Below are 25,866 nucleotides of genomic sequence, written 5' to 3' on the forward strand. Positions count from 1 at the left end.
ACTACCACACATTCAAATCCCTTGACATTATATGCACAAAGTGAAGTGATATACAAGAGCTTAGTTGGACTTGAGTCAATGAGTAAGAGGGAGGATTAGATTTTCCAGGAAGCCAACTAGGAGAAAGCATAGTTTGCATGCCTAGAGAGAGACACAGCCCTCCTTAAGTCTAAAATACGACTAAAAGGCACGCCAATAATTAGGAAATACTAGGAAACTGGTTATTGCTGTTTCTGTTTATTTATCTTAGTAAAAGCTCTGGAGAATTAGTCACTGAACACATTAAAATTTCTAGAGATAATTACAGCAGGTTATAAAGACTATTTGTTGGTAAGTTTGTAAACCCAACTTAACTGCTTGTGCATTTTATTTAAGGGAAGTTCTGATTAAAAATTAATAATGATAATACACATAAGAACTATCATTAACTCATTTTCTTATTGGTGCTGAGGAAACTTTCTTGTGGATACAACAGTCATATGTTTACATTTAACAGCAATATATTTACATTTAATGGCAAAGATAAAATTGTGATCTAAGTACAACGAGACATTGTTAACAACTTGGTCCCAAAAGGTTAAAAGTGCAAAGTGAATCTCCTGTAAACCCTAGACTAAGTCACACATAGTATAGCATCTTGTCCCAACAGGCTTCTGTTTTTCTGTGCCAAACTAGCTCCATCACTCTTTTAGGCCATTTTCAATGTTTATACTTCTGCTTAATCTTGAAAATGACTATATATCATCACTGTACTGGAAATAATAAATATGAAGCAATATTGAAAGATGAAAGGTTATTAGTAACCTGCATCTGCACTAAGGCAAAAGCAATAATCTCAGTGTTAATTTGTTATTATTCTAAATTACTTTGTATGTGTCAATTTTTGACCAAGCAGAACTCCCAAACACTGCCAAAAACATTTATCAGCAAGAGAGACTGCAAGTCACCACTGAATTGTGGTCCCTAGACAGCATACTGGCCAATGATGCTACTGGCTGACTAAAATAAAATGCCCTTGTAAATCACAAGACTGGCAAACAGAATGGCATCAATGCAGTCAAAAAGTGTAAATCCAACACTGTTTATGCTTTATTTCCTGTGGATTTGTAACTATGCATCAAACATTTTAAAAGCACTGATCCTTTGGCATGAAATCATGTGTGAGCTATAGAGATTTTATCAAGCTAACTGATAGGAGACAGGCATGTGACATTATAAAACTCTGTGACCACGCAAAAGGAGCAGAAAGGAATGTCAACCGTGACCTCTTATTTTCAAGTACAGATACCAGAAAATCTAGTTGGCTTTTGGTGTGAGAACACTCAAAAACTATAGGTCCCTGTAATGGAACATTCAATTTCCAATGACTTGAATGTCATTTAACGGTGAGTGTGTATGATTTATGAAGAACAGACTAATAAAACATGGCATTTCAGTTGAATTGAAAATATAAAAAACAGAAAATATGCACGTGCTTTCCATGTGCAAGGCACTGTTTTTATCATACTCGTATATATTAATTCATTTACTGCTCATAACTATCCTGTAAGGCAGGTTCCATTACTGTACCCATTTCACAGATGAGGAAACTGAGACACAGAGAGGCTAAGTAACTTGGTTCGAGATTACGCAGCAGATGAGTGGAAGAGCTAGGATCAAATTCAGGCATGTTCCAAAATGCTTACTGTCAATCACCACTCTGTACTGCCTCTAATAGGCACAAAAGTATACAAACATAATCTAAAATTTATACATGTTTGTTACCAGAGATTTTGGCACATTAAAAATCCAAGTACTTTCTATAAAATAATAAAGATTACTCAAAGTTCTATTACAATATAGTATCATTTCTGGAGGTGCCAAGGAATGTTAACAGCTCTATTTAAGTTTTATTTACAAACTATGTAATTGTACTATATGGATTTGATGTCAAAATACATGGCCATTTGGTAGATTAGAAAAATGCAGTTTAATTTCACTGTGTTAGTAAAAAGTGAGCATCTTGTTATTGGATGTGTTCAAATATAGAGAAGAATACCGTGGATGGGGTATGTATATCAGATAAGTGAATGAACTAGATCCAGACACAGAACTATACTCAGGGTTTCAGCATCCCCATCAAACATGTCTGCCCATCTCCACCTCAACATTTGTCACAGTGTAGTGTAACTCCTGCTTAGCTGTCTGGCTGACTGTGAGCTCCTTGAGGACACATCTTCATCTCCAGTGTCTGGCTCAATACTACATACAAATAAGTTGTCAACAAGTACATGCTAAACCAATGGAAGTTGTGCGCATCTGTCATATGGAAGACATTGTGCTAGATGTTGGGAAGGCAATGATTTGGTCCACATGTAAGGCAGCACGGCCAAGTGCCCAGTAAATAGTGGGACCAAAAAGGAAGGCATCTGTAAGAACAGAGACAGTTGATGTGGGTCTTCAGGTAAGAAATCAACTGTTCCCATAAAGATCAAAGAATAAGTGGAATCCAAAGTTATTCCAATCCATTGCCTCTGTTTAAAAATAGATCAACAATCCCCTCAATTTAGCTATTGATTCAATTTGTAATTCTAAAATGGGAATAATATAACATATATCATATCTAAGTCAGTACAATTCTTAATAACAGCTTTATTGCAATATAATTCACATACCATAAAATTCACCCTTTGAAAAAGTATTAATTCAGTGATTTTTAGTATTATTTAATAATATCTGCAACCATCACTACAGTCAATTTTATAACACTTTTACTCCCCCACCAAAGAAACCCCATTCCTCTTAGGCTGTGCTCCCACCTCTTCTTCCCTAAGCAGCCACTAACACTAATCTGCTTTCTTGTCCCTGAATTTGCCTTTTCTGGACATTTCATATAAATTGAATCATATCGTAGGTAGCCTTTTGTGTCTGCCTTTTTTCATTTAATACAATGTTTTTAAGGTTCGTCCATGTTGTAGCATGTATTCCATTCCTTTCTATTCCCGAATATTATTCCATTGTATGGGTATGCCACATTTTGCTTACCTGTTCATTAGTTGACAGACATTTGGGCTATTTCCACTTTTTGGCTATCGTGACTAAATCAGTACAATTTTAAAACAACATGATTAGGCTAAAGAAGGACATCTAAGGCAATAAAGGTAATGGTGTTTTGTGAGGCTCAATTTATAGAAAAATGTCTAATTCACTTACATTAACACTAAAATTAATTACTTACATGATCAGAGTTATATCCTCAGTACCTAGAAACATGGTTGACTCATAGTATGTGCTCAATAAAGTATGCTGAATGAATAACAAATGCAAAAACAAAAAAAAACACAAAACAAAAAAACTGAAAGGGGGATGAAAAGGAGAGTGAAATAGGAAAGTCCTAGGGAGCCAAATATCAGGGAAAAATCAAGCTGTAATTTCAAAAACGCTATAGTTCCTCTAGACATTTAACAGTTTACATTAAAGTCTCCTAAATGAGACACTCCTAGAAAAATATCAGGAACTAGCTCTGCTAAATAATAGTAAATCCCACCATAATACAACTTTTAAAAGTCTGAAACATTTAGGGTTGCTATTACTGACAATATTGTGCCAAACAGTCTTACTCTGTACAAATGTATTATTAATCAAATGATGCTTTCCCCCCTCCACTTCTAACAGTTTATAATTCTATAATTTGGAAGTGAATTGTAATGTCTGTCGCATCTGGTGATTCCAGATGTTTACTTCATTCAAGCAGCACTATCTTTATCCAGTGCCCAATCCTAGATGGCTAATACACTGTGAAAGAGACAAGCAGCAAACTCAAGTTCCCAATCAAACCTTTTTTTATATTTCCATAATATAACCATGGGGATTATAGGCATAGACCAATGTTAGAGCATTAAGTTCAAGTTTTGATGCTACTGTTTACTAGCAGAATGTCTTTTGGCATGCTGCTTCCTCTCTCTGAGCCCCATGTTCCCCATCTGTAAAAAGGAGATAAATAAGAACACTAAATTCACAGGGTTGCTGTGAGGATTAGATGAGATAACATGTGCAAAGTGCTTACCACAGAGACTAGCACAGAGTAAGTAGCTGTTACTATTAGAAAAAAGTACAAAATTACATCACTTCTTCCCGCCACTTCTTAATATGATATCAATTATTTTCCCTTTTTTGTCCCTAGTGGATAGTTCTACAGTTAGACCCACTCTGAAACTAAAAACTGGCTATCAATTAATATTACATTAAAATAAAAAGATATGATTAAATGATTTATTTTAGGTCAGTTATTACAAGGGAAAACACAAATGAAAAATTTTCATAACTGCTACACATCTATAATATAACTGGGCCAGGTGCAGTGGCTCACGCCTGTAATCCCAACACTTTGGGAGGCTGAGGCAGAAGGATCGCTTGAGCCCAGGAGTTCAAGACCAGCCTGGGCAACACAGCAGACCCTGTCTATAAAAAAAAATTATTTTTAACTAGCCAAGCGTGGTGGCACATGCCTCTGGTGCCAGCTAGCTACTCAGGAGGCTGAGGTGGAAGGATTGCTTCAGCCCAGGAGTTTGAGGCTACAGTGAGCTATGATCGTGCCACTGGCACTGCAGCCTGGGCCACAGAGTGAGACCCCCTTTTCGTAAAATAAAAATAAATAAAAATACAATGTAACTGCAAGCTACTACATAACTGTGGTTTAAATATAAGTTAAAGATGTTCCTATGTTTATTTGTGTGTGTACATGCTGCAGGGGGGAAGGGAAGATATTTAGCACTTAGGATGCCCTGTTACAAAGTCATTATACATACGTAGTCTGTAAATACACTTTGCAAACAAAAAGAAGACTTGCTATCTAATATATTTTGTTGCTGAAGCAATTTTCCAAGATTATAAGTATAGTGATTTCCTGGGCTAAGATTGCCTTGGGAGGATGCCAGCATTGATATGCTATAGAAGGTTAACTGCAGACATCACACACAACTGGTATACTGAACTTTTCTCCATGTATTTTGTAGATTTGCTTTTTTTCATGTGAAATTGTGTAGGCTTATTGACTAGAGTCAGATAAATTAGCGCCCTTCCCCTTTGTGCCAACTGCTCTACACATGTTAAGGGCACAATTTTCAATTCGAGTATTGGAAGAATCAAATTCCTGCCAAGAAAAGAGGATACAAAAGTTTGGATGTCAACGTGGATACTTAGGAACATTGATGCTGCACCAGAAACTGGGGCTAAAGGGCTAAATGTGAGCTTGCACTTTCAGACAAAAGGGAGTTCTGATGAGGTACAGACACAAGAGAAATTGATTGGAATTTGAATTGGAAGAAGTGAATACCTCTCGAAGATCACAAGTCCTTCAAACTAGGCTTCTCTATCTTTGAATAAGGCAAGGTACTTAGCATCCTGAAGTAAATGCTTCTCTCTCTCAACTAAAATGCAGCTGGGCAGAGATAGAGGCAAAAGCTTTTTACTGAAAAGCCATCTTAAGACATTTTAAGAGGGATACGTTTGGAAATACTCTCTCATCACTCACTTGTGTCTTCCTTGCTGGAATTTTTCCACTTTAAGCTCAACAAACAACTCGTCATTTCTTTGGTATTTATTGTAATATTAATCATACAGATACATACCCCCCAAAAGATAACGCAGTAAAGACTTTTGGGGAAAATACATCTTTTCTATAGGTTTCCCATTTTAATTCTCTTAATTTCATTGTGTAAAACTTGTTAAAAATACTATTTTACAGAGGAAAAGGATTCTGAGAATGTTGATTATTGATACTATCCAAACCCAAAAAGGATCTGTTTGCAAATTGAATTTCTTAACTGAATCCAGTAAATAATCATCATAATATTAAAGCAGAGTGCAGATCCTGAAAGAGGGACTAAGATTCCTATGAGGTGTAGCTAACTGGTAACACAGAACATGGACTTTGAGGGGATATCACACTAAATTAATTAGTTCAGAGACGCACTGAGTTCACAACTTGATTAGAGGGCTGGCTGATTCCCTCAAAACAATAGCCTTAATTTAAACCAACCATATAAACTTGCCTTCCTTTGCAATCCTTCCAATTATCAAGCAAACAGTTGCAAATCGTTGATCACAGGCTTAATAAGCTCATTCATGCTATTATTTCAGAATTTAAACCTGCTGAATATTTTTACTTCAACAAAGTAAAACTATATCCTCCATAATCTAAATGTAAAGCCATTTGATTTGCTTCTCTATATAGGATACTATAAAAATCTATTTTCCCCAGTATAAAATGATAAAGAATTTATACTAGAAACCATAAACAAAAAATTAAAAGCAAAATTCCTGTATTCATTTTAGAAATGCATTTAAGAAACATTTTTCTCTAGCATTGGGGAAATATTTTAATCTAAAGTCCTGTTGATTTTGTGCAATGTGTTCTCTTGGCATGAAGATGCCGTTAATCTACTTTGATTCCTATTGATAGAGTATTCTTAAATTCTTATCAACAAGTAATACTTGCACAGTAACTTGAAATGCAGCATAAAAAGCTAAAAGCTGAAATTTACACGCACACACACACATGCACACAAAAAACCCATATGTATACATATGTTTATATATATTTTTAGGAATGTAGCCTTAATGCAATTTAATTCTCAGAATGTGGTATTTGTTTCAACCTCAATTCTCAGGCATTCCACCTAATATATCTTTTTTATCCTAGAACATGTGGCAAAATAAACACAGTTTTGAAAATGCTGGTTTAGATCATTAGTATCTCTACAATATAACTTCAAAGATTTAAGTTTTTCAATGTATTTGCATTGAAAATTTGCATCGTTTTCCGCTTCAGAGTAAAAAGAAATTTGCAGAACCTCAGAGCAGCATCACCTTTTGTTTGACTAGAATCAACCTAGACATTAAATTCAAAGCTTAAGGTAGAGAAGGTAGAGATATTTTCTACCAATAATCATAAGCTTCTAAGAAAAGAGGAAATATATTCTTCTAGATGGGAGAAAGGGGATGGTGATTAAAATGAGGGCAATTGAACCAGACCTGAGGTTTGTTTTTTATTTTTTTTATTTTTACAAGTTGAAATACAAAATCCATGAAAAACTGAAGTTGTCAGATGCAACATAAGGGAAGTAATGTCTATGGTAAATTTCCAAATTTATGAAAGACACTGAATCTTAGTGTAAAGGCAAATCAGAGTAAAACTATATCCTCTATAATTACATTTGAATTCTCATTTTTATAGCTTTCCCCAACCCTCTCTTTCATTTTCATTGAGTATGTGCTGTAAAAAGATGTCAGTCACATTTTTGCTATTTCAGTAGCACTGTCCTGCCTCTGAAGCCATTTAAAAATAATCCTATCTGTTATTTTAGCTGAATTCCACTGTCTTTCCCCCTCCTCCTTTTTTGTTTTTGGTTGTACCTATCCCAGTTCTTTTTATGACAACCCTAATCCTCCACCTTAAAGGCAAAAAGAATAAAGAGGACCCAAAATTCAGGCTCACCAGAGTTCTGCATGAATTACTTGATCAGACTGCACAATTAATACTGTGCATATTAACAGAGATGTTGCGCAAGTAGGGTAGCCACTCAGAACATATTCCATGCTTGACAGACATTTTCAATATTCTCTTCTGCTTCCTTCTCATCAGCCAGTAAGCACATCTAAGTCATCTCTATCCTAATAAGAAAACCCTTCCTTCCCTTGATGCAATTTCCTTTTTAAGTTCCAACATATCTCATCCTTCATCATCATATATCTGAAAAAAAGTCATCATTACCACTTTCACTTTCCAACTTTTCACTTACTCCTCAACCCACTGGAAACCAGCTTCTTGGCTCTCAAAAATCACCAACAACCTTTTCAGTGCCAAAAACAGTGGCCTCAACTTACATAATTCCTGTGGTATTTGTTGATTGCTCCCTCCTTTTAGAGACTTTCTTTGCCCTTTGCTTCTATAACAAAAAAAATCCTCCTGTGTTGCTCAACTTGGGCTGTCCTGGCCACTCCTAGGGGTGAGGGATTAACTTCCAACATCTTGCCCTGTTATTTTCTCTGCATTCTGGACAAGTTTAATCCAATTTTGTTCTAGGTTTTTCTACATGGCTTTCACTAGCACTTAACTCCACATCATTTCAAACTCCTGACCCCTCACTCTTCATCCACCTCTCAAGCCTCTTCCTCTGTTTCTCCTATCCTACTGTAGCACCATCCATCAAATAGTGAAAGCAGCCTTTTGTTACATCAAGATGGGTAACAGATTAGTGTTGGCTTGATTTATAATGAAATAAATATCTTCATAGATGGAAGAGGCAGGCCATGGGCCATTAGATGGTTCCCAAATGATGAAGCAAGACAGAGAAGAAATGATTGTGTGTTGGGGGGTGTGTTTTATACAAAAAGTGAGCAGGGACTTGAGGATGCAATTTTTAGCCTGATATCTATTAGATGCCAAAGAGAGTATTTGCCCGGCTAGAACCAACTGTATTTCATAACTTAAAATAACTGTCATAACAAAATGAAAGTACCTAGCAGAGCATCTGGCACACAGTAATTGTTCAATAAATGTCAGTTGACTCTGAATAAACACCTATTACAGGACGTTTTTATTGGGTGTGAAAATGGGGGTTCAAATTTTATTCCTATATATAAACTCCTGCCTACAGATACTAAGATTGATTTAAAAGTATAATACATTGCTGGAGGTGAAGGTGGTTGTAAACACTGTTTCTCCTGCCACCCAAGTGCCACAAGAGCCAAAGTCAAACTGCCTGGGCCTGCCAGCATAAGGAAATGTCAAGGGAAGTCTCAGGCCTCTAACATCTTACATGGTTAAATTCTATACCATTATTCACACCAAGCCAATCAGAAAGGGACCCTTAACAGCACAGAACCCATAGATTTTTACTGTACTTTCTGACTTCCCATTTCTTAAGTCTTTCCTGCTCTAGAAAGCAAAAAGTATAAAGTCTCAGAAGTCTGGATGCATGCTTCACAAGAGTCTCCTTATAGGGGTCCAAGGAAACCCTACTTATTTTCACTTAAAAAACCTGCCATTTCAAGAGGGTTTTAGTTTCTTCTGTTTTAATGATTATCCAACATGAGGAATAAGATGAGCCAGAGCTCCTCTCCTGGATCTGAGATGATCAAGTGTTTTTTTTTTTTCAACATGATTATATTTATTTTTATTTTTTTAAAAATGTTGTGAGTACATAGAAGGTGTATATATTTTGTTTTCCTTATGTCCAAATCATTGCAGGCTTCCTGAGAGTGCTAATGGTTGCAATTCTTGGGAAGAAGGGGTTTCCCTCACTTACTAGTTTAGGGAAAACTCTGCTAACAGCAATACAGCATTTCAACCTTCTTTTGGATTTCATGAAAATGAGGAATACGGTATAAGGAGTTCTCCAAACAAAATGTTAGGAAACCATGCAGCTCTTTCTCTCCTTCCTTTCTCCTCCTCCATTCTACAAGAAAGTTTGCCTTGACAGTTTCATTGCCTACTGAAGGAAATTTCCACTTACAATAAACAAAACAAACTCACCTGTCAAAGGTCTTGAGTTCCATGTATACCTTAAAGTTTCAAATGTAATATTATATAAAACGTCACAATATTTCCCAGACAGCCTGATGAAAGTTAGAGTGCTGCATGAAATGAATGATAAGTTGGTGTTTAGTTGGCTTGAGCACTCCCTCTCACAGAGCTTTTGCTTATCACTATTAATTTGTCAAGCATCCCATAACAAAAAAATCCCAGAAGGCTAATGTGAGAAAGGTAGCTGACACCCAAAACAATGACTAATTTTGTTTGCCTAGAACAGTCAACTACATGCTTGTTACAGCTGAAAATCCTGAATAACTCACACTCAAACCCCCCACACCTTATTCAACTGACTCTATACTACTCTGTAAATGTTTACAGTGAAACAGATGCTTATAGGCAAAGGTATCCTATAACCCCCCAAAATATGTATTACTGCTTTCTAAAAAGCTTTAACATCAGAATAAGAAAGAATTAAAACCTTTAGCTCTCAGGATCAGAGCATGTATGCAATTTCACCCTTCAACATTTTTTAGTTTTTATCGTCATAAACAGAATAACGGGTTTTGTTGGTGATGATGTAACCCTTTATTATGGTCCTTAATTTGTTTTACATCTCATTTCATAAATTGATTGCTAATTACACAATCAGTAGATATGTAAGTTTTTTCTATTCTTAATCTTTAAATGTACTATATCTGAGGAGGGAGATACAAACTCACAATGACAGAGTTTAGTCACTAACTCATAAGAAGCTGACATTACATTTTCAGAGCAGTAACTTCAATTTAACATTTAAATATCTATAAAGCCTTATTGCATGTCAAGTCTCAAAGTTGAGGAAGCAACAGTGCTTTAAGGCTCTGAAGGATGTCCACAGGAAGAGACTTTTGGGAATGAATTCAATATGTACCAGGCAGAAAGAGATTTAATGACAATGGGAGGGAACTGCAGGAGAGGTGAGGGTGAAGACAAACTCCTCATGATCCTACTGGAGATGTAATAGTACCCCCAGAAGGCAATATTTTCCTCCCCCTGACAATTATTTAATTCTAAGGAATATGCACAAATTGGCCAGACTTCTAAGGCCAGACTTCTCCTAACGGGTTGCATTCAGTAGTTAATCTCTTATCTGTTCATGTGAGTAAATCTTATGTTTTCCTACTATTAGGCTCAATACTCATTAGCACAAAAAAAGTGATTGGAAAGACTATGTGGCTATTTTCTTCTTTATTTCTGTAATCATTCCCATTAATATTTTAGGTATATTTAACAGACTTTCAGCTTATGCCTCATCTACAATTTTAAAATTCATTTTAAAGTGTGCCTTTGTTCACCGCAGAAAAAATAGACACCCGCAGGTTTTTTTTCCCAGCATAAACATTTATATTTATTTATGAATCAGCTTGTTTTCTTCTTGCAAACACATTCTCTCTTGCTATGACCATTTTTGATTTATGAAAATCAAAAACAATTTTTGAGCCCTTTAACTTATATTTAACTCATTAAAATGAGCTTGATTTTCTTCCAACATTTAAAATTTTTGGATAATTCTTTTGCCATTCGAAGCACCTCACACCCAATTGTCCCAAGATTTTTAGTTGTCATTTTGTTGTTGTTGTCGTTGTTAAACATCCTTTTTTGGCTTTTGTTCCCAGATAGTTTTATTTTCAGTGTCCTAATGTTCTAGCAATACCACTTAGTAAATACATAATATATAAAGTTTCTGCCTTCAGGATTGCAAAATACCTTGGACATTAAATCTTATAGCACATCTATAGCAATATCTTACTGTTCAGTTTGAAAAGCAGACACATAACTATCAGGGTACTGAACCAACAGCACTAGGTATGTTATCATGAAAGCCCTCAGCATCCCTTGACCATCTTCCCTTCAAAAAAGAGAGGAAAAATATTTCTGACACAGAAATAACATCCACTAAAACACTGACTTTTAAACCTTTCTGACAGCAACAAATAGTAAGAAACACACTTTACATCCTAACTCAGTAATAGGTGCATGGATTTGAAATAACAGTCTCACCCAAAATATCTAATGTTACTACATGACACATGTTGATATTTTCTTACTGTCTATTTAATGCAATTCTGTTTAATAGAAATGCTAGTCACAACCTACTAAATGGATTTCATTATGCACTAATGAGTTGTTGCCTACCACTTGAAAATTACAATGATAGAATAAATAGGCTGTTCTAATACCACAAGGTAATGCTGTTGGCTCCAAATACAGTAGAGTAAACCTATATTAATTTTGACACCACTAGTTCAGATTGTGATAACTGAACCTGAACCAGCTTGAAATATGTATTTTAGATTACCTATAAAGAAAGGTTTTGCTAAACAAAATAATAATGTCCAGGCCCGGCACGGTGGCTCACGCCTGTAATCCCAGCACTTTGGGAGGCCAAGGCAGGCAGATCACCTGAGGCAGGAGTTCAAGACCAGCCTGGCCAACATGGTGAAACCCCATCTCTACTAAAAATACAAAAATTAGCATGGTATGGTGGTGGGTGCCCATAATCCCAGCTACTTGGGAGGCTGAGGCAGGAGAATCGCTTGAACCTAGGAGGCAGAGATTGCAGTGAGCTGAGATTGTACCACTGCACTCTAGCCTGGGCGAAAGAGTGAGACTTCAACTCCAAAAATAAAAATAAATAAATAAACCCATACATACATACATACAGCTGTGTTGCTAATTATAAATGTTTGTAAATATTCAGGCCAATCTACTTACAAAAAACGTTGTTTGTTCTTAGTCCAAACCAGTTTCTAAATCGAATACGGTCTTTCATCTGAGCTTTCAAAATTTTAGTGTATCTTAACATTCAAACTCAAAAATGTTCAAAAATTAAAATCATATTTTGAAATATATATTTTTTTGTTCATCAGCCACTTTTTTGTTTATAAATCTGCTCTGGGCATCATCTAATAATAACAACAGTAATGAGTATACGGTTTATTTGTGGAACATTTTAAACTTCAGAAAACCCTTTCACTTCTATGAACTGGTAATGACCAGCAATCCCTGGATTACTGAATATTTAAAAAGCATGTAATGACATTTGCCAGACTCAAAAATGAAACTTAATATTTGGTTTGTTCTGCATGTAACAGATTACTCAATCCCATGAAGAAATGCAGGTGTCTGGCCATCAGTGATTGCCTCTATTTCAGAGATTCAGCCCACCCCTGCCATCCCCCCACCAAATTTGGAAGATATGAAAGAAATTTAAATTTCAAGATAAAGGACCAAGCCAAGTCATGGAGTCAGGGGAGTTGGGGGTGGGGGGCGCTGTCACATAGCCTCCTTTATATGGAGGTACCAACCAAAGAACTCAGAACAGATGTTTGTCTTTTATAAACATTTAACTTTTTAGCAAATTGAAGGCTTAGGAAGCTAAGGGAGTGAAGGGCAGGCCAGGAAGTCAGGGATTCCTGGATGTGAACCCAGCCTCGATCTTATTCTGTTTTTGCTCTAAATCAATGCCAAACTCTTCACACCTCAGCTGCTTTATAGCAGGCAAGAATTATACTGAGGACAAAACTGTTTCCTGGAAATGTCATGGGTTAAATGATTACTATTACAGCTCTCAATGGTACTTCCACAAAAGGCAAAGCACTCTTCATGTATATTATTTACCTTCATTATATTACGAGATCAAAGTAAAATATCTGTAACCTGCTAAACTGACCCTGAAAACAAACCATTCTTTCCATTCCTTTCCAAGTTTTTGTCCACTTTACTAATGATCAGTTATTCAACCAATTAGGAAACTCAATCATGTGATATTAAAGGTTTTCAAGTAGCTGTAACACCTCTGAATTAAGAATTATCTGGCAGACGTTAATGGCAAATTCAGGACCCTCAACTTTATTTGGCCAGTCTCTATTGGACCATCGACCTATAGGAAATGCCCTCCCATCAAAGGCCCGATTTGGCAACCTGTGAGAAAGAAGTAGTTTGTCCCTGTTAGGAAAAGTAGCTCCATTGTCCATATGGATGAGGAGGCACCATATCCATACCCAGCTCTGCCCATGGTGCTCTGGGCTCTTCAAAGGGCAGAATGTGGTTTCACTTTCTCCCCACTGCTTCACGAGAAAAGCAGCCTGGTCGCTTCCTGGCATTTAATGAATGGTCCTCTCTCCGTGGATTTGGACTGTTGGTCCTTCCAACCAGTCATTAGCTGGCAGGAAATGCCCTCCTCAGCAATCACTATTGTGTAAATAAAGCCATAAACTTTCGAAGGCCCATGCAATCCCAGACCACAAAGCTGCACGTGTGGTGGGGGAGGGACCTTGATTGTAAAAGCACTGCCTTCCAAATTAAACTCAAACCACATGATACAGTTCATAAAATATACAAAACATGCAGCCCAATGACAGATTTATTGTGGCCTTACAGAATAAAGAAAAAAAAACTCTATATGGAAAACACAGCTACTTTTGACTCAAATAGCCCCCAAACAGGAAGTTAAAAGCAAATCAGCCAGCTGTGGCCTCACTAAGTTATGAAGGAGCCCAGTGCAACCAGCATTTCCTGTCATTGCTTGTCACCGTTTCTGAGTGCCTCTGTCTGAACTGTTTTCTTAGATGGCTAAAAATATTACAGAGATTTCTTTGGGGATAGACACAAGGCAACAAGGAGGCCTATTATATGATCTAGGCTTGAAAGTGAAAAATGTAACTTTTATCCAAAAAACATTCACTTAACACAGGTTACAGATTCAGTCACTTGAACCACTGCATATTAATGAATATTGGAATAAAAGCCCACATTTGTAAAAGAATTTAAAATCAGATCTTAGGTTGCCTAGCTGTTTCCTGTTAATTTAGGATAAATATTCAGAACCACAATTTTCATGTGCCTGATTAGTAAATGACAGAGCTGGAGACTACTATATCCCAGAAATCTAGCTTCTTATAGTTTCTCTCATCATCATCATCATTGTCATCCCACAAAATGACTTGTGCAAGTTCAAAGTATGTGCATGAGAGTTCTCTAAATCAAATCACATTTTAGATCCTTTTATGATGATGTAATGATGATGATGATCACACTCTTCACAAAATATGGAGGTAATCTTGTCTTTTTTTCAGCACTGTGAAATGCCAAGCCCTAGGACACATCTTTCTAGCCTATCCACTTTTCAATCACAAAAGAGCTTTGGAGGGGGAGTTTCAGTAAGAAAGCAAAAGCATTCTGCCCTGGTATTGTTGCTGCACTGAATCTCAGTGCGTCTATATGAATTCCCCAGCAAAACCAGGTTATTAAACATGGGGTAGAGGGGCAACTTGCGAGTCAGTCAAAAGTCGCACCAAAACATGGATAAACCTGGAGGACATTGTGTTACATGAAATAAACCAGGCACAGAAATACAAATACTGCATGTTCTCACTCATATGTGGAAGCTGAAAGAGTTGATCTCATAGAAGCAGTGAGTAAAACAGTGGTAACTAGAGCCTGGGAAGGGTGGAGGTTGGGGAATAGCCAAAGGCTGGTTAATGGACACAAAACTACAGCTACATAGGGGGAATAAACTGTAGTGCTTTACAGCACCGTTGGGTGATGATAATAACAATTTAGTTTATGTTTTCAAATAGCTGGAAGAGAGGATTTTGAAAGTTCCCAACACAAAGAAATGACAAATGTTTGAGGTGATGGATATGCTAAATACCCTGATTTGATCATTACACATTGTATGCATGTATTGAAATATCACATTCTACCCCGTAAATATTACAATTATTGTCAATTTAAAATATACATATAAGTTTATAAAAAGAACTCCCAGACCCTCCCTCTAGTCAATCCACAGGCTTTAGCCCTTCCTCCTCATTTAGATGGGTAACACTGATTTTCAACTCATCTTCTATGGCGAGCGGGACCTACCCTGAACTTAAGTTTAGAGGCAGACATGGAGCCCTTCACTGCTCATACTGGTCTCCTCCCTGGTTCTGACATCATGTCTAAATGTCGTGATGACCATTTACCTAAGGCCTCAAATTCACAAACTGCCTCACATGCAGATGTTTAACACTGTCTCCAGATCAGGTTATGTATTTTGACCCTACATTTTCATTTGCATTACAATGTTAATTTAATAAATGTAAACATATAAAGTACACCACAAAAAAGTCCCGCCAAAATCCAAGGTCTTTCTCAAAAAAGGCCCTCCCTTGAGGAGCCTGTCAATCTGAATCTGGCCTTGACCCTGGCTTCAGAAAGCGAGCAGGGTGCATATTGACACAGCCTCTGTCTGCAGCTGAGGCCGCTGCTATAGGCATTCATGAAACATATCAGATTACACAGGCATGGTACCCCAGTCCCTCCCTAATGATTTTATTGGGAAGTCCTTAAATATAAAATGTAACTCTATAACATGTACTATGTTTCACTTCATATATCTGGGTGAGCTAATAAGGTTTCTCTTCATGTTGTCCAATTACTTAGGGGAAAATGCTGACATAAAGGAGTTGGGAGTTTAATTTTTTCTCAAAATCACTTCTGAAAGAAATGCCCCCATCCTTTCTTCAGGATCCTCATGGATCACAGACAGCAAACAATTTTTATTTTTTTTTATTATTTTTTTTCTAAATTACCATTTATTTATTTATTTATTTTTTATTTTTTTTATTATACTTTATGTTTTAGGGTACATGTGCACATTGTGCAGGTTAGTTACATATGTATACATGTGCCATGCTGGTGTGCTGCACCCACTAACTCGTCATCTAGCATTAGGTATATCTCCCAATGCAAATATCAATGTACCCCTTAACAAAACAGCACCCCCAACTGGGCCATCATCAAGTGCCTACTTTTCAGAGGACGAATACAAACTCTTCACTTGGGTACTGAGGTTAAATGTGATCCCCACCTCTGTGCCATGGGTCTTGTTGAATTTGTCATTACATATTTTAAATGGAACTCAGAAAAACCAGTGTATAGTATATGAATCCAACCTTAAAGCAACCACCTTAATATTATATATTGTGACAATCCCATTTTCCCCATTGGTAAATTAAGTAAGGAATTATTTCATGAGATACATGTCCAGTTAATATTCTACAGGGTGCTTTTGTTTTGTGTTGTTTTGCTTTCCTGCGTAGAAGCTGAGTACTACAAAACAAAAGGTGAAATGTAAGCTCTCTGGTTCTTTCACTCTCTCATTTTGCTAATAGACCACCCCTCCCATGCCACTCTCCAACATAACCTCTTGTTTGGTTACTTTGTACTGGCACATAAGGAGAAATTGCAAGCGCTAAACCTAAAGACTGATTATCCTCTGGGCACAAAAGATGATTGTGGTGGATCTGAAATGACAGCTCTTGTCTCTTCTACTGTGTGGACTTTGCTTTCTGTACACAATAAAAAGAGGCACTATTCATACCTGTATCTTGGTAAGTAAAAACCTATGCAAATCCAGCCTCTAAATGGGCAATCAACATCTGACTGAAAATGAGACAGCTCCCAGTGTCCTTTTTGGATTTTGTCTGTAACTTCATCACTTCCTAAACTATACATGACAGGAGGCATCAGAGTCACAGTATTTCTGATTTTTTTTTAAATTTTTAATCTGGTGAAACAGTTAAAGAACTGTTTCTATGTAAACATTTCTTTGTAATGAAGACTGATATCCCTGGGATGTGGGGGAGGTATTCTAAATGCAACTACAGGTGAAAGAAAAGTAGCAGCTGGCTTTCAGGCCAGTCCTCAAGGTCTCAGCCCCAAAGCTGGCACTGCTTGCATCTCCCTGGACTTGAGTTGCTACTGTGGCCTCTAGCAGAACAGTCATTCAATCTAGTGTTCAGTCTGCTTATTGGTGTTGATTTTTCTTTTGTCAATAAAAAACAGAAATAATGCTACAAGGAAGAATGTTCGTAACATGCAAAAACAAGTTAGAAAGATTAATCTAGTCTTTCATTTATTTAACAAACTTTTACTGAGAACCTACTATCTACCAGGCATTAGGGGTATGAGGTAAAGAGACCCAATAACCTCTGCTTAATGAATAGTTACTGGTACATTCAAGGAAACCTGAGTAAGCCTGAGGAAACCTTTCTCAATTTTCCACACCAGTTGAAGGCAATGCCAAGAAGCTCAGGATTCAAGAATCCAATGTGGACAATTTTAAGCTAATTTGAATGATCCTAAATGGAAAACAAAATCCAGCCAACTATCAGACTCCAGGATGCCCCCATGGCTTAAAGAGATCAAATGACCTCTAGTCTCTACTGCCAACCCCCTGCATTTCTGTCCAGGTTGCCTTTTCTCAATGGGAGGCCCTTTATTTCTAAGCCCTTCAAGTTCACTCACTGGGCAAAAAACAAACTCCTGCCTCAAATCAGAAAACAAATAATTCCTTTTCCTCATGAGCCAACTTAATACTGATGCGAGTAAAACTTGAGAGTTGACATAATATTTTAGGAAGCATGTCAAATTGAGTCCTATGCTTGGGCTTCCTGAAAATCACCATACGCATACAAAGGGAGAATACACACGCGCGCGCACACACACACACACACACACACACACGCACATTTAAATCAAGCCTCCTTTTATTCTTGCTTCCTCTTGAGTTCTGAGCAAAGCATCTTTTTATTTTTTATTTTTTTCTGAAAGTTAACTGCCTGGAGTTGAACATTCAGAGCCCTGGTTCTTTTCCTGAGCCTCAGAGCGACATCACTATATCAAATATTTATTATAGTTTACAGTGAAACTTTTTTATTTCATTCTTAGAATTGGAGGAATGCTGTAAAAATAGATATTTTTCTATAATCTTCCAGTGAAAAAGCAATGCACATCTGTATACATTGTTTTCAATTGACCACTAATTTGTACACTCATGTACGTGTGTGTTTGTGTGCCCAGGCAATTTGGAAGTCCCATTATTTCTCAAATAAAGATGATAAGGTCCTACTTCCCAGATTGTATTGTTTTCTCCATCAATCTTTTAAAAACAATGTCACTCAATCTAATACCAAGCAGATCTAAATGATGAGTTAATAATGCATTTTTACTACAATGATCTGAAAAAATATTTTCTTATCCCTTTCAGGTCATGTGGATGTTATTAACATCCATTAAGACAACTGATACCTTATTTATCCTAATTCTCAAAGTTGCCTTTCCAACACTGTCATTTGGCTATCTTGAGGCAATAGATAACCATTTAGAAAGAACAGAATGTCATGGAACCATCTGGTATCCTTAAGACCTAAAAGCCCACATTATGAAAGATCTAATTGCTTTCTTTCAGTTATAATTTATGTTTGTTTGCTGGTTGGTTAATTGACAATTAAACAACTTGCTCCCAGACACAGTTTCTTCTCTTTCAGGAAAAGTGTCCATCTCATTTTAGCTGAGGCTCGGGTTTCTTTCTATATTTGAAGTGAGAGCTATATCACACCTAGAGAAAGGCAGAAAAATCCCACAAACACAACTTCTGATTTCTATTTTCTTGATATCACATACATTTGAATGAGGAAAAATCCATCTGTTTTGCCTAGTAGACAATGTCATAAGAAAACTCACCAGCATGGAAGAACCTTGATGAAGTAAAGGTGAGTGTAGCCTTCATGCTCTTACAGACACTTGATAGTGTTAACATGGCAGTGACCATTATCTAACTTTAATTACAGGATTAAATTACTTGTCAAAAATGTACTATAACTTATGTACTGTCAGCTATGCCCAAATCCCTGTTTGTAAGCCTATCAGGCAACATTATTTATTTGAAAACAGAAAAATTCTGCCACCTTCCTGAATTTATTGTACTATAAGCAGAATAAAAGTAAAATGTTATCAATAGAAATCTTCATCATTTTAGAGCTTCTCACTCCACTCCCTCCCCTCGTCCCTCACACATAAAGGCAGCTGGGTGGAGAACAAAACTGTACTAAACTATACTGTCAACATCTGCACAACAGTCAAGAGACTGTCACTGTTCCAGCATGTGTGGTACTATACAATCACTCAAAAGACAAAACCTTTTTTATTCCCAAGCTGCTGTGATACTGGGAAGTATCACAGTGAAGCTGGAGAGATAATAATACACCTACTGGTCAAAAGCATGAAGTATACAAGTGCCTGGAAGTACAATGAGAGGCAAGAGAACCCTTTAGAAGCAAATACAATGCAAACAACTAGGGGAATGTACATTCTACTCTTCTTTGAATGTTTAGGTTCTTGTGAGTGCACAAAAATGCCTTCCGTTTAAATTAAAAGCTGTACCCAAAATCTGTTCCACTGTGAGTTTATAAGCTATTCATTTTTCTTTTTAATGTAACATTTATTAAGCACCTAGTTTGTGCAAAGCATTATCTAGGTAGAGGGTGGTGCAAGAGAATACCAAAGGTACTTTGCTACCAGCTCATAATCATAAAAAGCAGCTGTTGTGAAATGCCTGAAGTGGACAGTTGAGGGGAAAAAAAGGTACTTTATAATAGTCCTGGGAGTCATTACGATTGCTTAAAGTAGCAAAGGAAATTAGAGAAATGAAGTAGCTCTTAGAAGTAGAGCAAAACATGCAGTCACCACCTCTAGCCCAGCACTATATCAATTATCTCTCAAAACTTTTTTTTTTTTTTTTACAAACTCCTTCACTTATGTTTTCATATAAGGTCTCCAATCTCATCACTGTATGAGGCAGCAGAATGTTAACTGGCAAAATTTCCTCCTAATTTCTCTGACACCAGTTTAGCTTGTCTATTCTGGCCTCAAGGTTTAGTATTTTCACTTTTCTTTCTTTTTTTCTTTTTTTTTAAGGATGCATTTGGTCCGAAGTCTTTTAGCAGCAAGGTAGCACATCCGGAAGCAAACAGTACTGAACTGGGATCTAAGTCCATAATCACTAAAAATGGGAGAAGTTGCTTTTTCTCATCCTCCCTTTACCAAAATGCAAGTGTTTATTGCTCTACCTGCAGGAACTCTCATTTTAGACATGAAGCAATGAATTGCCCCACATACTTCTTTCAAGAATAATATGAAAAACTGCTGAAAATTTGTTGTATAGTAATTCCATTGTAAACAGTTTGGTTGTTTGTTTCTAGGTAGACTACAGCACCTGGGCAGAAAACTGCACCATGCTTTAATAAGGACAAAACAATATTTTTCTCCCTTTCCACACACTTGCTAAATTTAGTAGCAGAGCGTCTGCCAACCAAGTAGTTTCTACTGCTTTGGGAGAAGGAGTGAACAGCGATAGAATATTATCAGCTGAGCTGTGGGCAGAAGCCCATTTTAGTCTATATTTGAAGAAGTGTTGGTAAATATGAAAGCATCACCCAAAAGTATCGCACATTAGAAACAAGTTAAAAATTATTTTAAAAAGTAGTTAAACATTCAGGATTAGATTTTCATGGGCCAAGGAGAAGATGGAAATATAATCAGGAAAAATCCAAGGTGTCTGATAAGCCTCATTGTCTATTTACCTTTCACTGGAGGGGGAAACAAAACAAAACAAAACAAAATTCAGATAAATTGTATCAAGCATGGATGTTTAGTCATTCCCACATACCAACAATCTGTTTTCCAAACATTATATCAGTAATCACCCAAACGTTTATTCACTAAAGCAGGGAGTCCGCTTAATAAAAAAGTACCAATCACTTCAAAATTAAATCTTGCAAGTTTTGTTTTAATTGATTCTTTCCCATGAAGTCTACCCACAAATATGGAGAGGCTGTGGGGATCCCAGCTCAATTTACAAACGATGTAAGAACATCTAGGAGAAAATAACTCCTTTAAAACATATTACTTTAATTAGAGCCACAATTAATTTATCTGTTTTATCTATCATCTATCTATCTAGTTAGCTAGCTAGCTATCTAAGAGTGCTCAGAAAAACACACAGTAGGTCTATTACCCTAATTATGAAACCACAACAAAGAATCACTTAAATGTCAACTTTCATTACTCTGGGTTTCATTACTCTGGGTTTAATTTCGTTTTCTTACCATAAAAGCTTATTGTGTGAGTGTTAAAAACTAAAGTTCCCTTTTTAATAGTCTCCTAAAATCTACTCTCATGCCCTTCAAACCCCAGTAGTAAAAGCGAGCTGCCCAAATGTGTTGACTCAGGGCAGGAAGAGACAAGGTTCTGCAAGGAAGCTGTGGCACTGCTCACGATATCGCGTGAAAATGGGGAAATTCGTTGTTAAAAAGCATTTGCTGATTATATGCCATGCAAGAAGTTCCTTTAAATTAAAAAGAAGAAAGTAGAAAAAAAGAAAGAAGGAAGGAAGGGGAGGGGGAAGAGAAGAGGAGGAAGAGAAGGAAGAAGAAAAAGGAGGAGGAAAGGAGGAGGAAAATGATCAAAGCTCTAAAATCGCAACAAAGTTGCAGGACGACTTTTCCTTCTATCTGCTATTTTGTAAAATGAAGTTTAAAAGGCATTATTTCCTCGGCGTCCTAGGAAGGCAGCCTCTCTTACAAATCCCAATTCATCTCCAGCCTTACCTTACGCTGCTAGCGCAAACCCAGAGGCTAAGGGGCCCTGCTCTCAGCGGCAGCAGCAGGGGCAGCGGCAGCGACAGCGGCACATGCCATCTGTTAGCGGCAGAAGCAAAAGCAGCGCTGCGCGAGGTGGCCCCGGTGCCGGGAGAGCCTTTAGCAGGGGTGCATACTGAATGCCGCCATTTTAAAGCGAGGTTCCTGAAATCATTAGATATAAGCAAATTAAAGCCCGCCCCACCTCCAGAACTTCAGGGCTGGGACTTGCAACCCGGCTCCAAGTCGGCCGCTCTGGGGTATAAAATGTCAAGTCTACAGACACGCGCACGCTGACTCTCGGACGGAGGCGACGGTTCCCCCTCTCCCTTCGGCCCCCTTGACCCCTTCGTGCTTTTTGCAAGACTCCTTTCGGTTCCAGGAGCCAGAATACTTTCTTTTCTGGGCTCCTCGAGGCCCCTTCCCGGGGCCGGCCGGCGGGCTGTGGGAGGAAGGGACAAGGCCACGGGCCGGCCCTACCCGCTCCTCCCAGGCTCTTGGTTCAGTCCACTCGGAGCACACCTCGGAGCGCCCCAGCTCCCTCGCGGAGGCCGGGCGTGGGACTCCCGCCCGGGCTCGCAGCTACCATAGCAACCCCGGTCCCAACCCCGCCCGGCCTTTGCCAAAGGCGTGCCCTCCTCCCGGGCCAGTGCCCTCCGCCGGACGCCAGACGTCCCCTCGCGCAGCCCCGCCGACCCCAGGCAGCCCGGACCGGGGCCGCGCCTCCGTGCGTCCCGCGCCGGACAGACGCGGCACGCGGAGGGAAACGGCGCCAGCGAGGGGCTTTAGGCGCCAAAACGGAAACTCCCGCGAAACTCCGCGGGCCAGCGGAGCCGCGGGCGGGCATCCGGAGCGCCGGACTCGGAAGCGGCGCACGCGGCCGCCCGGCCCCGCCCCGCCCGGCCAGGTAGCGCGGCGCCGCCGCCAACCTCACCTGGCTCCGCGCGCCGCTGCGGGACGGGCGGGAATGCGGCCAAGGGCCGCCCCGGCTCCCGCGCCCACCTCGGACTCTCTGGCCTCCGCCTCTCTCTCACTGCTCCCAAAGAGCGCCAAAAAGTCGCGCTGCGGCTCACGCTCGGAGTGCGGGCACTTTCTTCCTGTAGGGCGCTGTTTCGTCGCGAAATATATTCTTTGTGTGGTTCGCTCACTCGTGCCTGGTTCTCCGAGAGCGCAGCGCGGGCTTTATTCTCAGGGGGTGTGGCGCCTCGCCCCCAAACCCAGCAGCCCAGCCCCCGCTGCACAGACCCTTTGTCATTTCATTAGGAAGGGAAAGGGGGACAAATCATAACGCTCAGATTTTACAAAAGCGAAAACAAACGAAGCAGGCACACATCCCCAGAGGCGGGGTTGGGGTAGGGGTGCAAAGTTTCTGGCTCTTCAGGAACTGAAGTGCCAGTGAGAAAGGCAGTGTGGTTCACAGCAGGACGCTCATAGACACTTCCCAGACAGGTGAGGCTAAATGGGTCCTTTCAAAATTGATCTTAGTCGATAAATAAGTCCACTCGCTACAGGCTAAATAAATACATTCATACTCACCAGCTGCCTTCTTGGGGGTTTTATCTTTCATAAATGCCCCAATCGTTTATTTCCCTCTAAGAATTTCAGACAGGGAAATGCTGATCAGTGCAATCTGTTCCCCTTCTTCCACGGAGTTTGCGGGATAAGAGGAACCCTGAGGTAAGGTTCCAGATACTTTGGAAAATGGACAAAGCAAATGCAATTTTATATCTTGATTAAAAAGTGTGCATCTGCACAGGGAAATTACAAGTTTCGATTTAATGCAAGTGTAATAGGAGCACCAGCTGTCCCTTAATTGGAGCCCCACAATAATAAATGCGTGCTTTTATTTAATTTTACGAAGACAATTGTAGTTGATAACGCACACATATGCAGGATCGTCAGTGACAAGCTCATAGCAATTCATGGCTGCTTTCCTGTAATCAGCTACTTCACCCAGAGACAGAGTTCTACATGCTCTGCACAAAGTGCAAAACATTGCAGGAGATATTTAAGCAGCAGTTAGGTTGAAAAGTGGAGTGAATTCTCAGGCTAATTATACTTTTTAATTCTGATGGACTGATCCAAATAGAATTCTCCAGCTAATTTTAGGCAAGAAATCAATCTGTTTGTTAAGTGCAAGATAATAGAGTAGGATGGTAATGGCTGGGAGGAGAAGACTGGGTACAAACTGCCCTTCAAATAATTGAGAAAACCCCCGATGGTTTTGGCAAGTATCGTGAAAGTCATTGGGACAATGCGCAGGGATGGTGTCCGATACTTTGTTATACTGGGTAGAAACAACATAAGTCAAGAGAGTAGGAGTTTCTAGTTATTTGAGAAAAGGGGGAAAAGACTCTAATTCCTAACCACCTCTTCCCACCTTCCTTCAAATTTGCCGAATTGCCTGAACTGCTGTAAAAGTCAAATGTGTCTGACATACAGGAAGTGGCTTTGGCAGTCCCAAGATCTACCACAGCAAAAAGTAGGCAGTGTTGGCTATCACAGTCAGCTAGAGAGAAGGGCATGGCTGAGTTACATAACTTTATACCCAATGATCTAACAAATGAGGAACTGTTATCACAGTGAGTCAACAAAGGAGTCTTTATATTAAACATAACTTGGGTCAACACCAGCTCTCTTACCTCTGTCCACCATTGCAAGCCACATCTGTGGGACATTCGGGGTTTTGCTAATAACACAAAAACTGGCTCAATCTTATTGAACTGCTGAAATAATTGTTTTGTCTTAAATTTAAGGCATAAATAGGTCAATTTGCTATTTTTTGGGGATACTATAGCTTCAACATTGTCTCTTGCTTTTAATTTCTGGCCAGTGAAAATTGCAAATGAGACTTTATTCTCTCTTTCCCACACTGGAGGGGAAAGAAACCTTATAAACAAATTTTAGCCTGGTAAACTGCCTTCCTTTTATCCAGGGTGGCATGACCTCCACAAATGAAGCTAGGCAAATTTCCATGCCACCAGGCCACTGGGGAATGTTGTCAAAGGCCCTAAGAAATTGCTATTCCCTCCCCTCAGCATTTTAAAAAGGCCCATTTGCTCTCTGGGGTGGACTTACCTTGGAATTACTTTCCTTCCATTTTAGCAGAGTAGTTAGAGCTAGCCAACATTTTCTCTTCTGTTCTTCTCTTTAGGCATAATTGGTGGCATGACCCAGGAAAAATAGGGTCGTGTACTGACTGATATGCAAGATGAATTCTTACAATAATGTATGTACATTATAGTCTCAGAATACATATGCCTATTCCCCCATTGCGTTTTGAGATCACCTGAGAACCACTATCCTGATGGATCTTCAAAAGTCAGTGTCTTGCAACTCGGATTGAAAAATTAAGTCCCTGGCTGGGTGGAGTGGCTCACGCCTGTAATCCCAGCACTTTGGGAGGCCAAGGTAGGTGGATCACTTGAGGTCAGGAGTTCCAGACCAGCCTCGCCAACATGGTGAAACCCCGTCTCTACTAAAAATACAAAAATTAGCTGGGCATGGTGGCACGCACCTGTAGTCCCAGCTACTCAGGAGGCTGAGGCAGGAGGATCACTTGAGCCTGAGATCGTGCCACTGCACTCCAGCTTGGGCAACAGAGTGAGACTCTGTCTCAAATAATAATAATAATAGTAATAATAATAATAAGAAGAAGAAGAAGGGAAGAAGGAGAAGGAGGAGAAGAAGAAGAAAGTCCCGTCCTTCTCTCCTACTCAGTCAAATGCAGGTGTGTAAGCAAACATTTCAACAAACCTAGGGGATATGCTTTTTCTGCTCTATGTCTTAACGCTTGAGATGGACACTTACACAAATGTAAGGCTAGGATTCTGGGTAAGG

At 38.9% G+C, this 25,866-nt stretch overlaps 1 protein-coding gene across 15 annotated transcripts in view; it reads right to left on the reverse strand.

Moving 5' to 3' along the window:
• The window catches only part of MBNL3 (muscleblind like splicing regulator 3), a 118,113-nt gene extending 94,815 nt beyond the window's left edge, over window positions 1-23,298 (reverse strand). For 3 of the 15 annotated variants that reach the window (XM_004064875.4, XM_063703038.1, XM_063703037.1), the window contains exon 1: window positions 21,997-22,208. Coding sequence is in view for 2 of the 15 variants with exons in the window: in XM_063703041.1 (XP_063559111.1) it covers window positions 21,496-21,498 (3 nt within the window). In the remaining 13 variants the exon portion in view is untranslated. Of the gene's footprint in view, window positions 1-9,517; window positions 9,637-19,072; window positions 19,163-21,495; window positions 22,217-22,960 lie in introns of those variants that run through there. The other 12 variants (XM_063703036.1, XM_063703039.1, XM_063703035.1 and 9 more) reach the window with 12 other exon arrangements.
• Window positions 23,299-25,866: the final 2,568 nt, after the last annotated feature.

The sequence above is a fragment of the Gorilla gorilla genome, chromosome X (assembly GCF_029281585.2).
Source record: "Gorilla gorilla gorilla isolate KB3781 chromosome X, NHGRI_mGorGor1-v2.1_pri, whole genome shotgun sequence".
Lineage (NCBI taxonomy): Eukaryota > Metazoa > Chordata > Mammalia > Primates > Hominidae > Gorilla > Gorilla gorilla.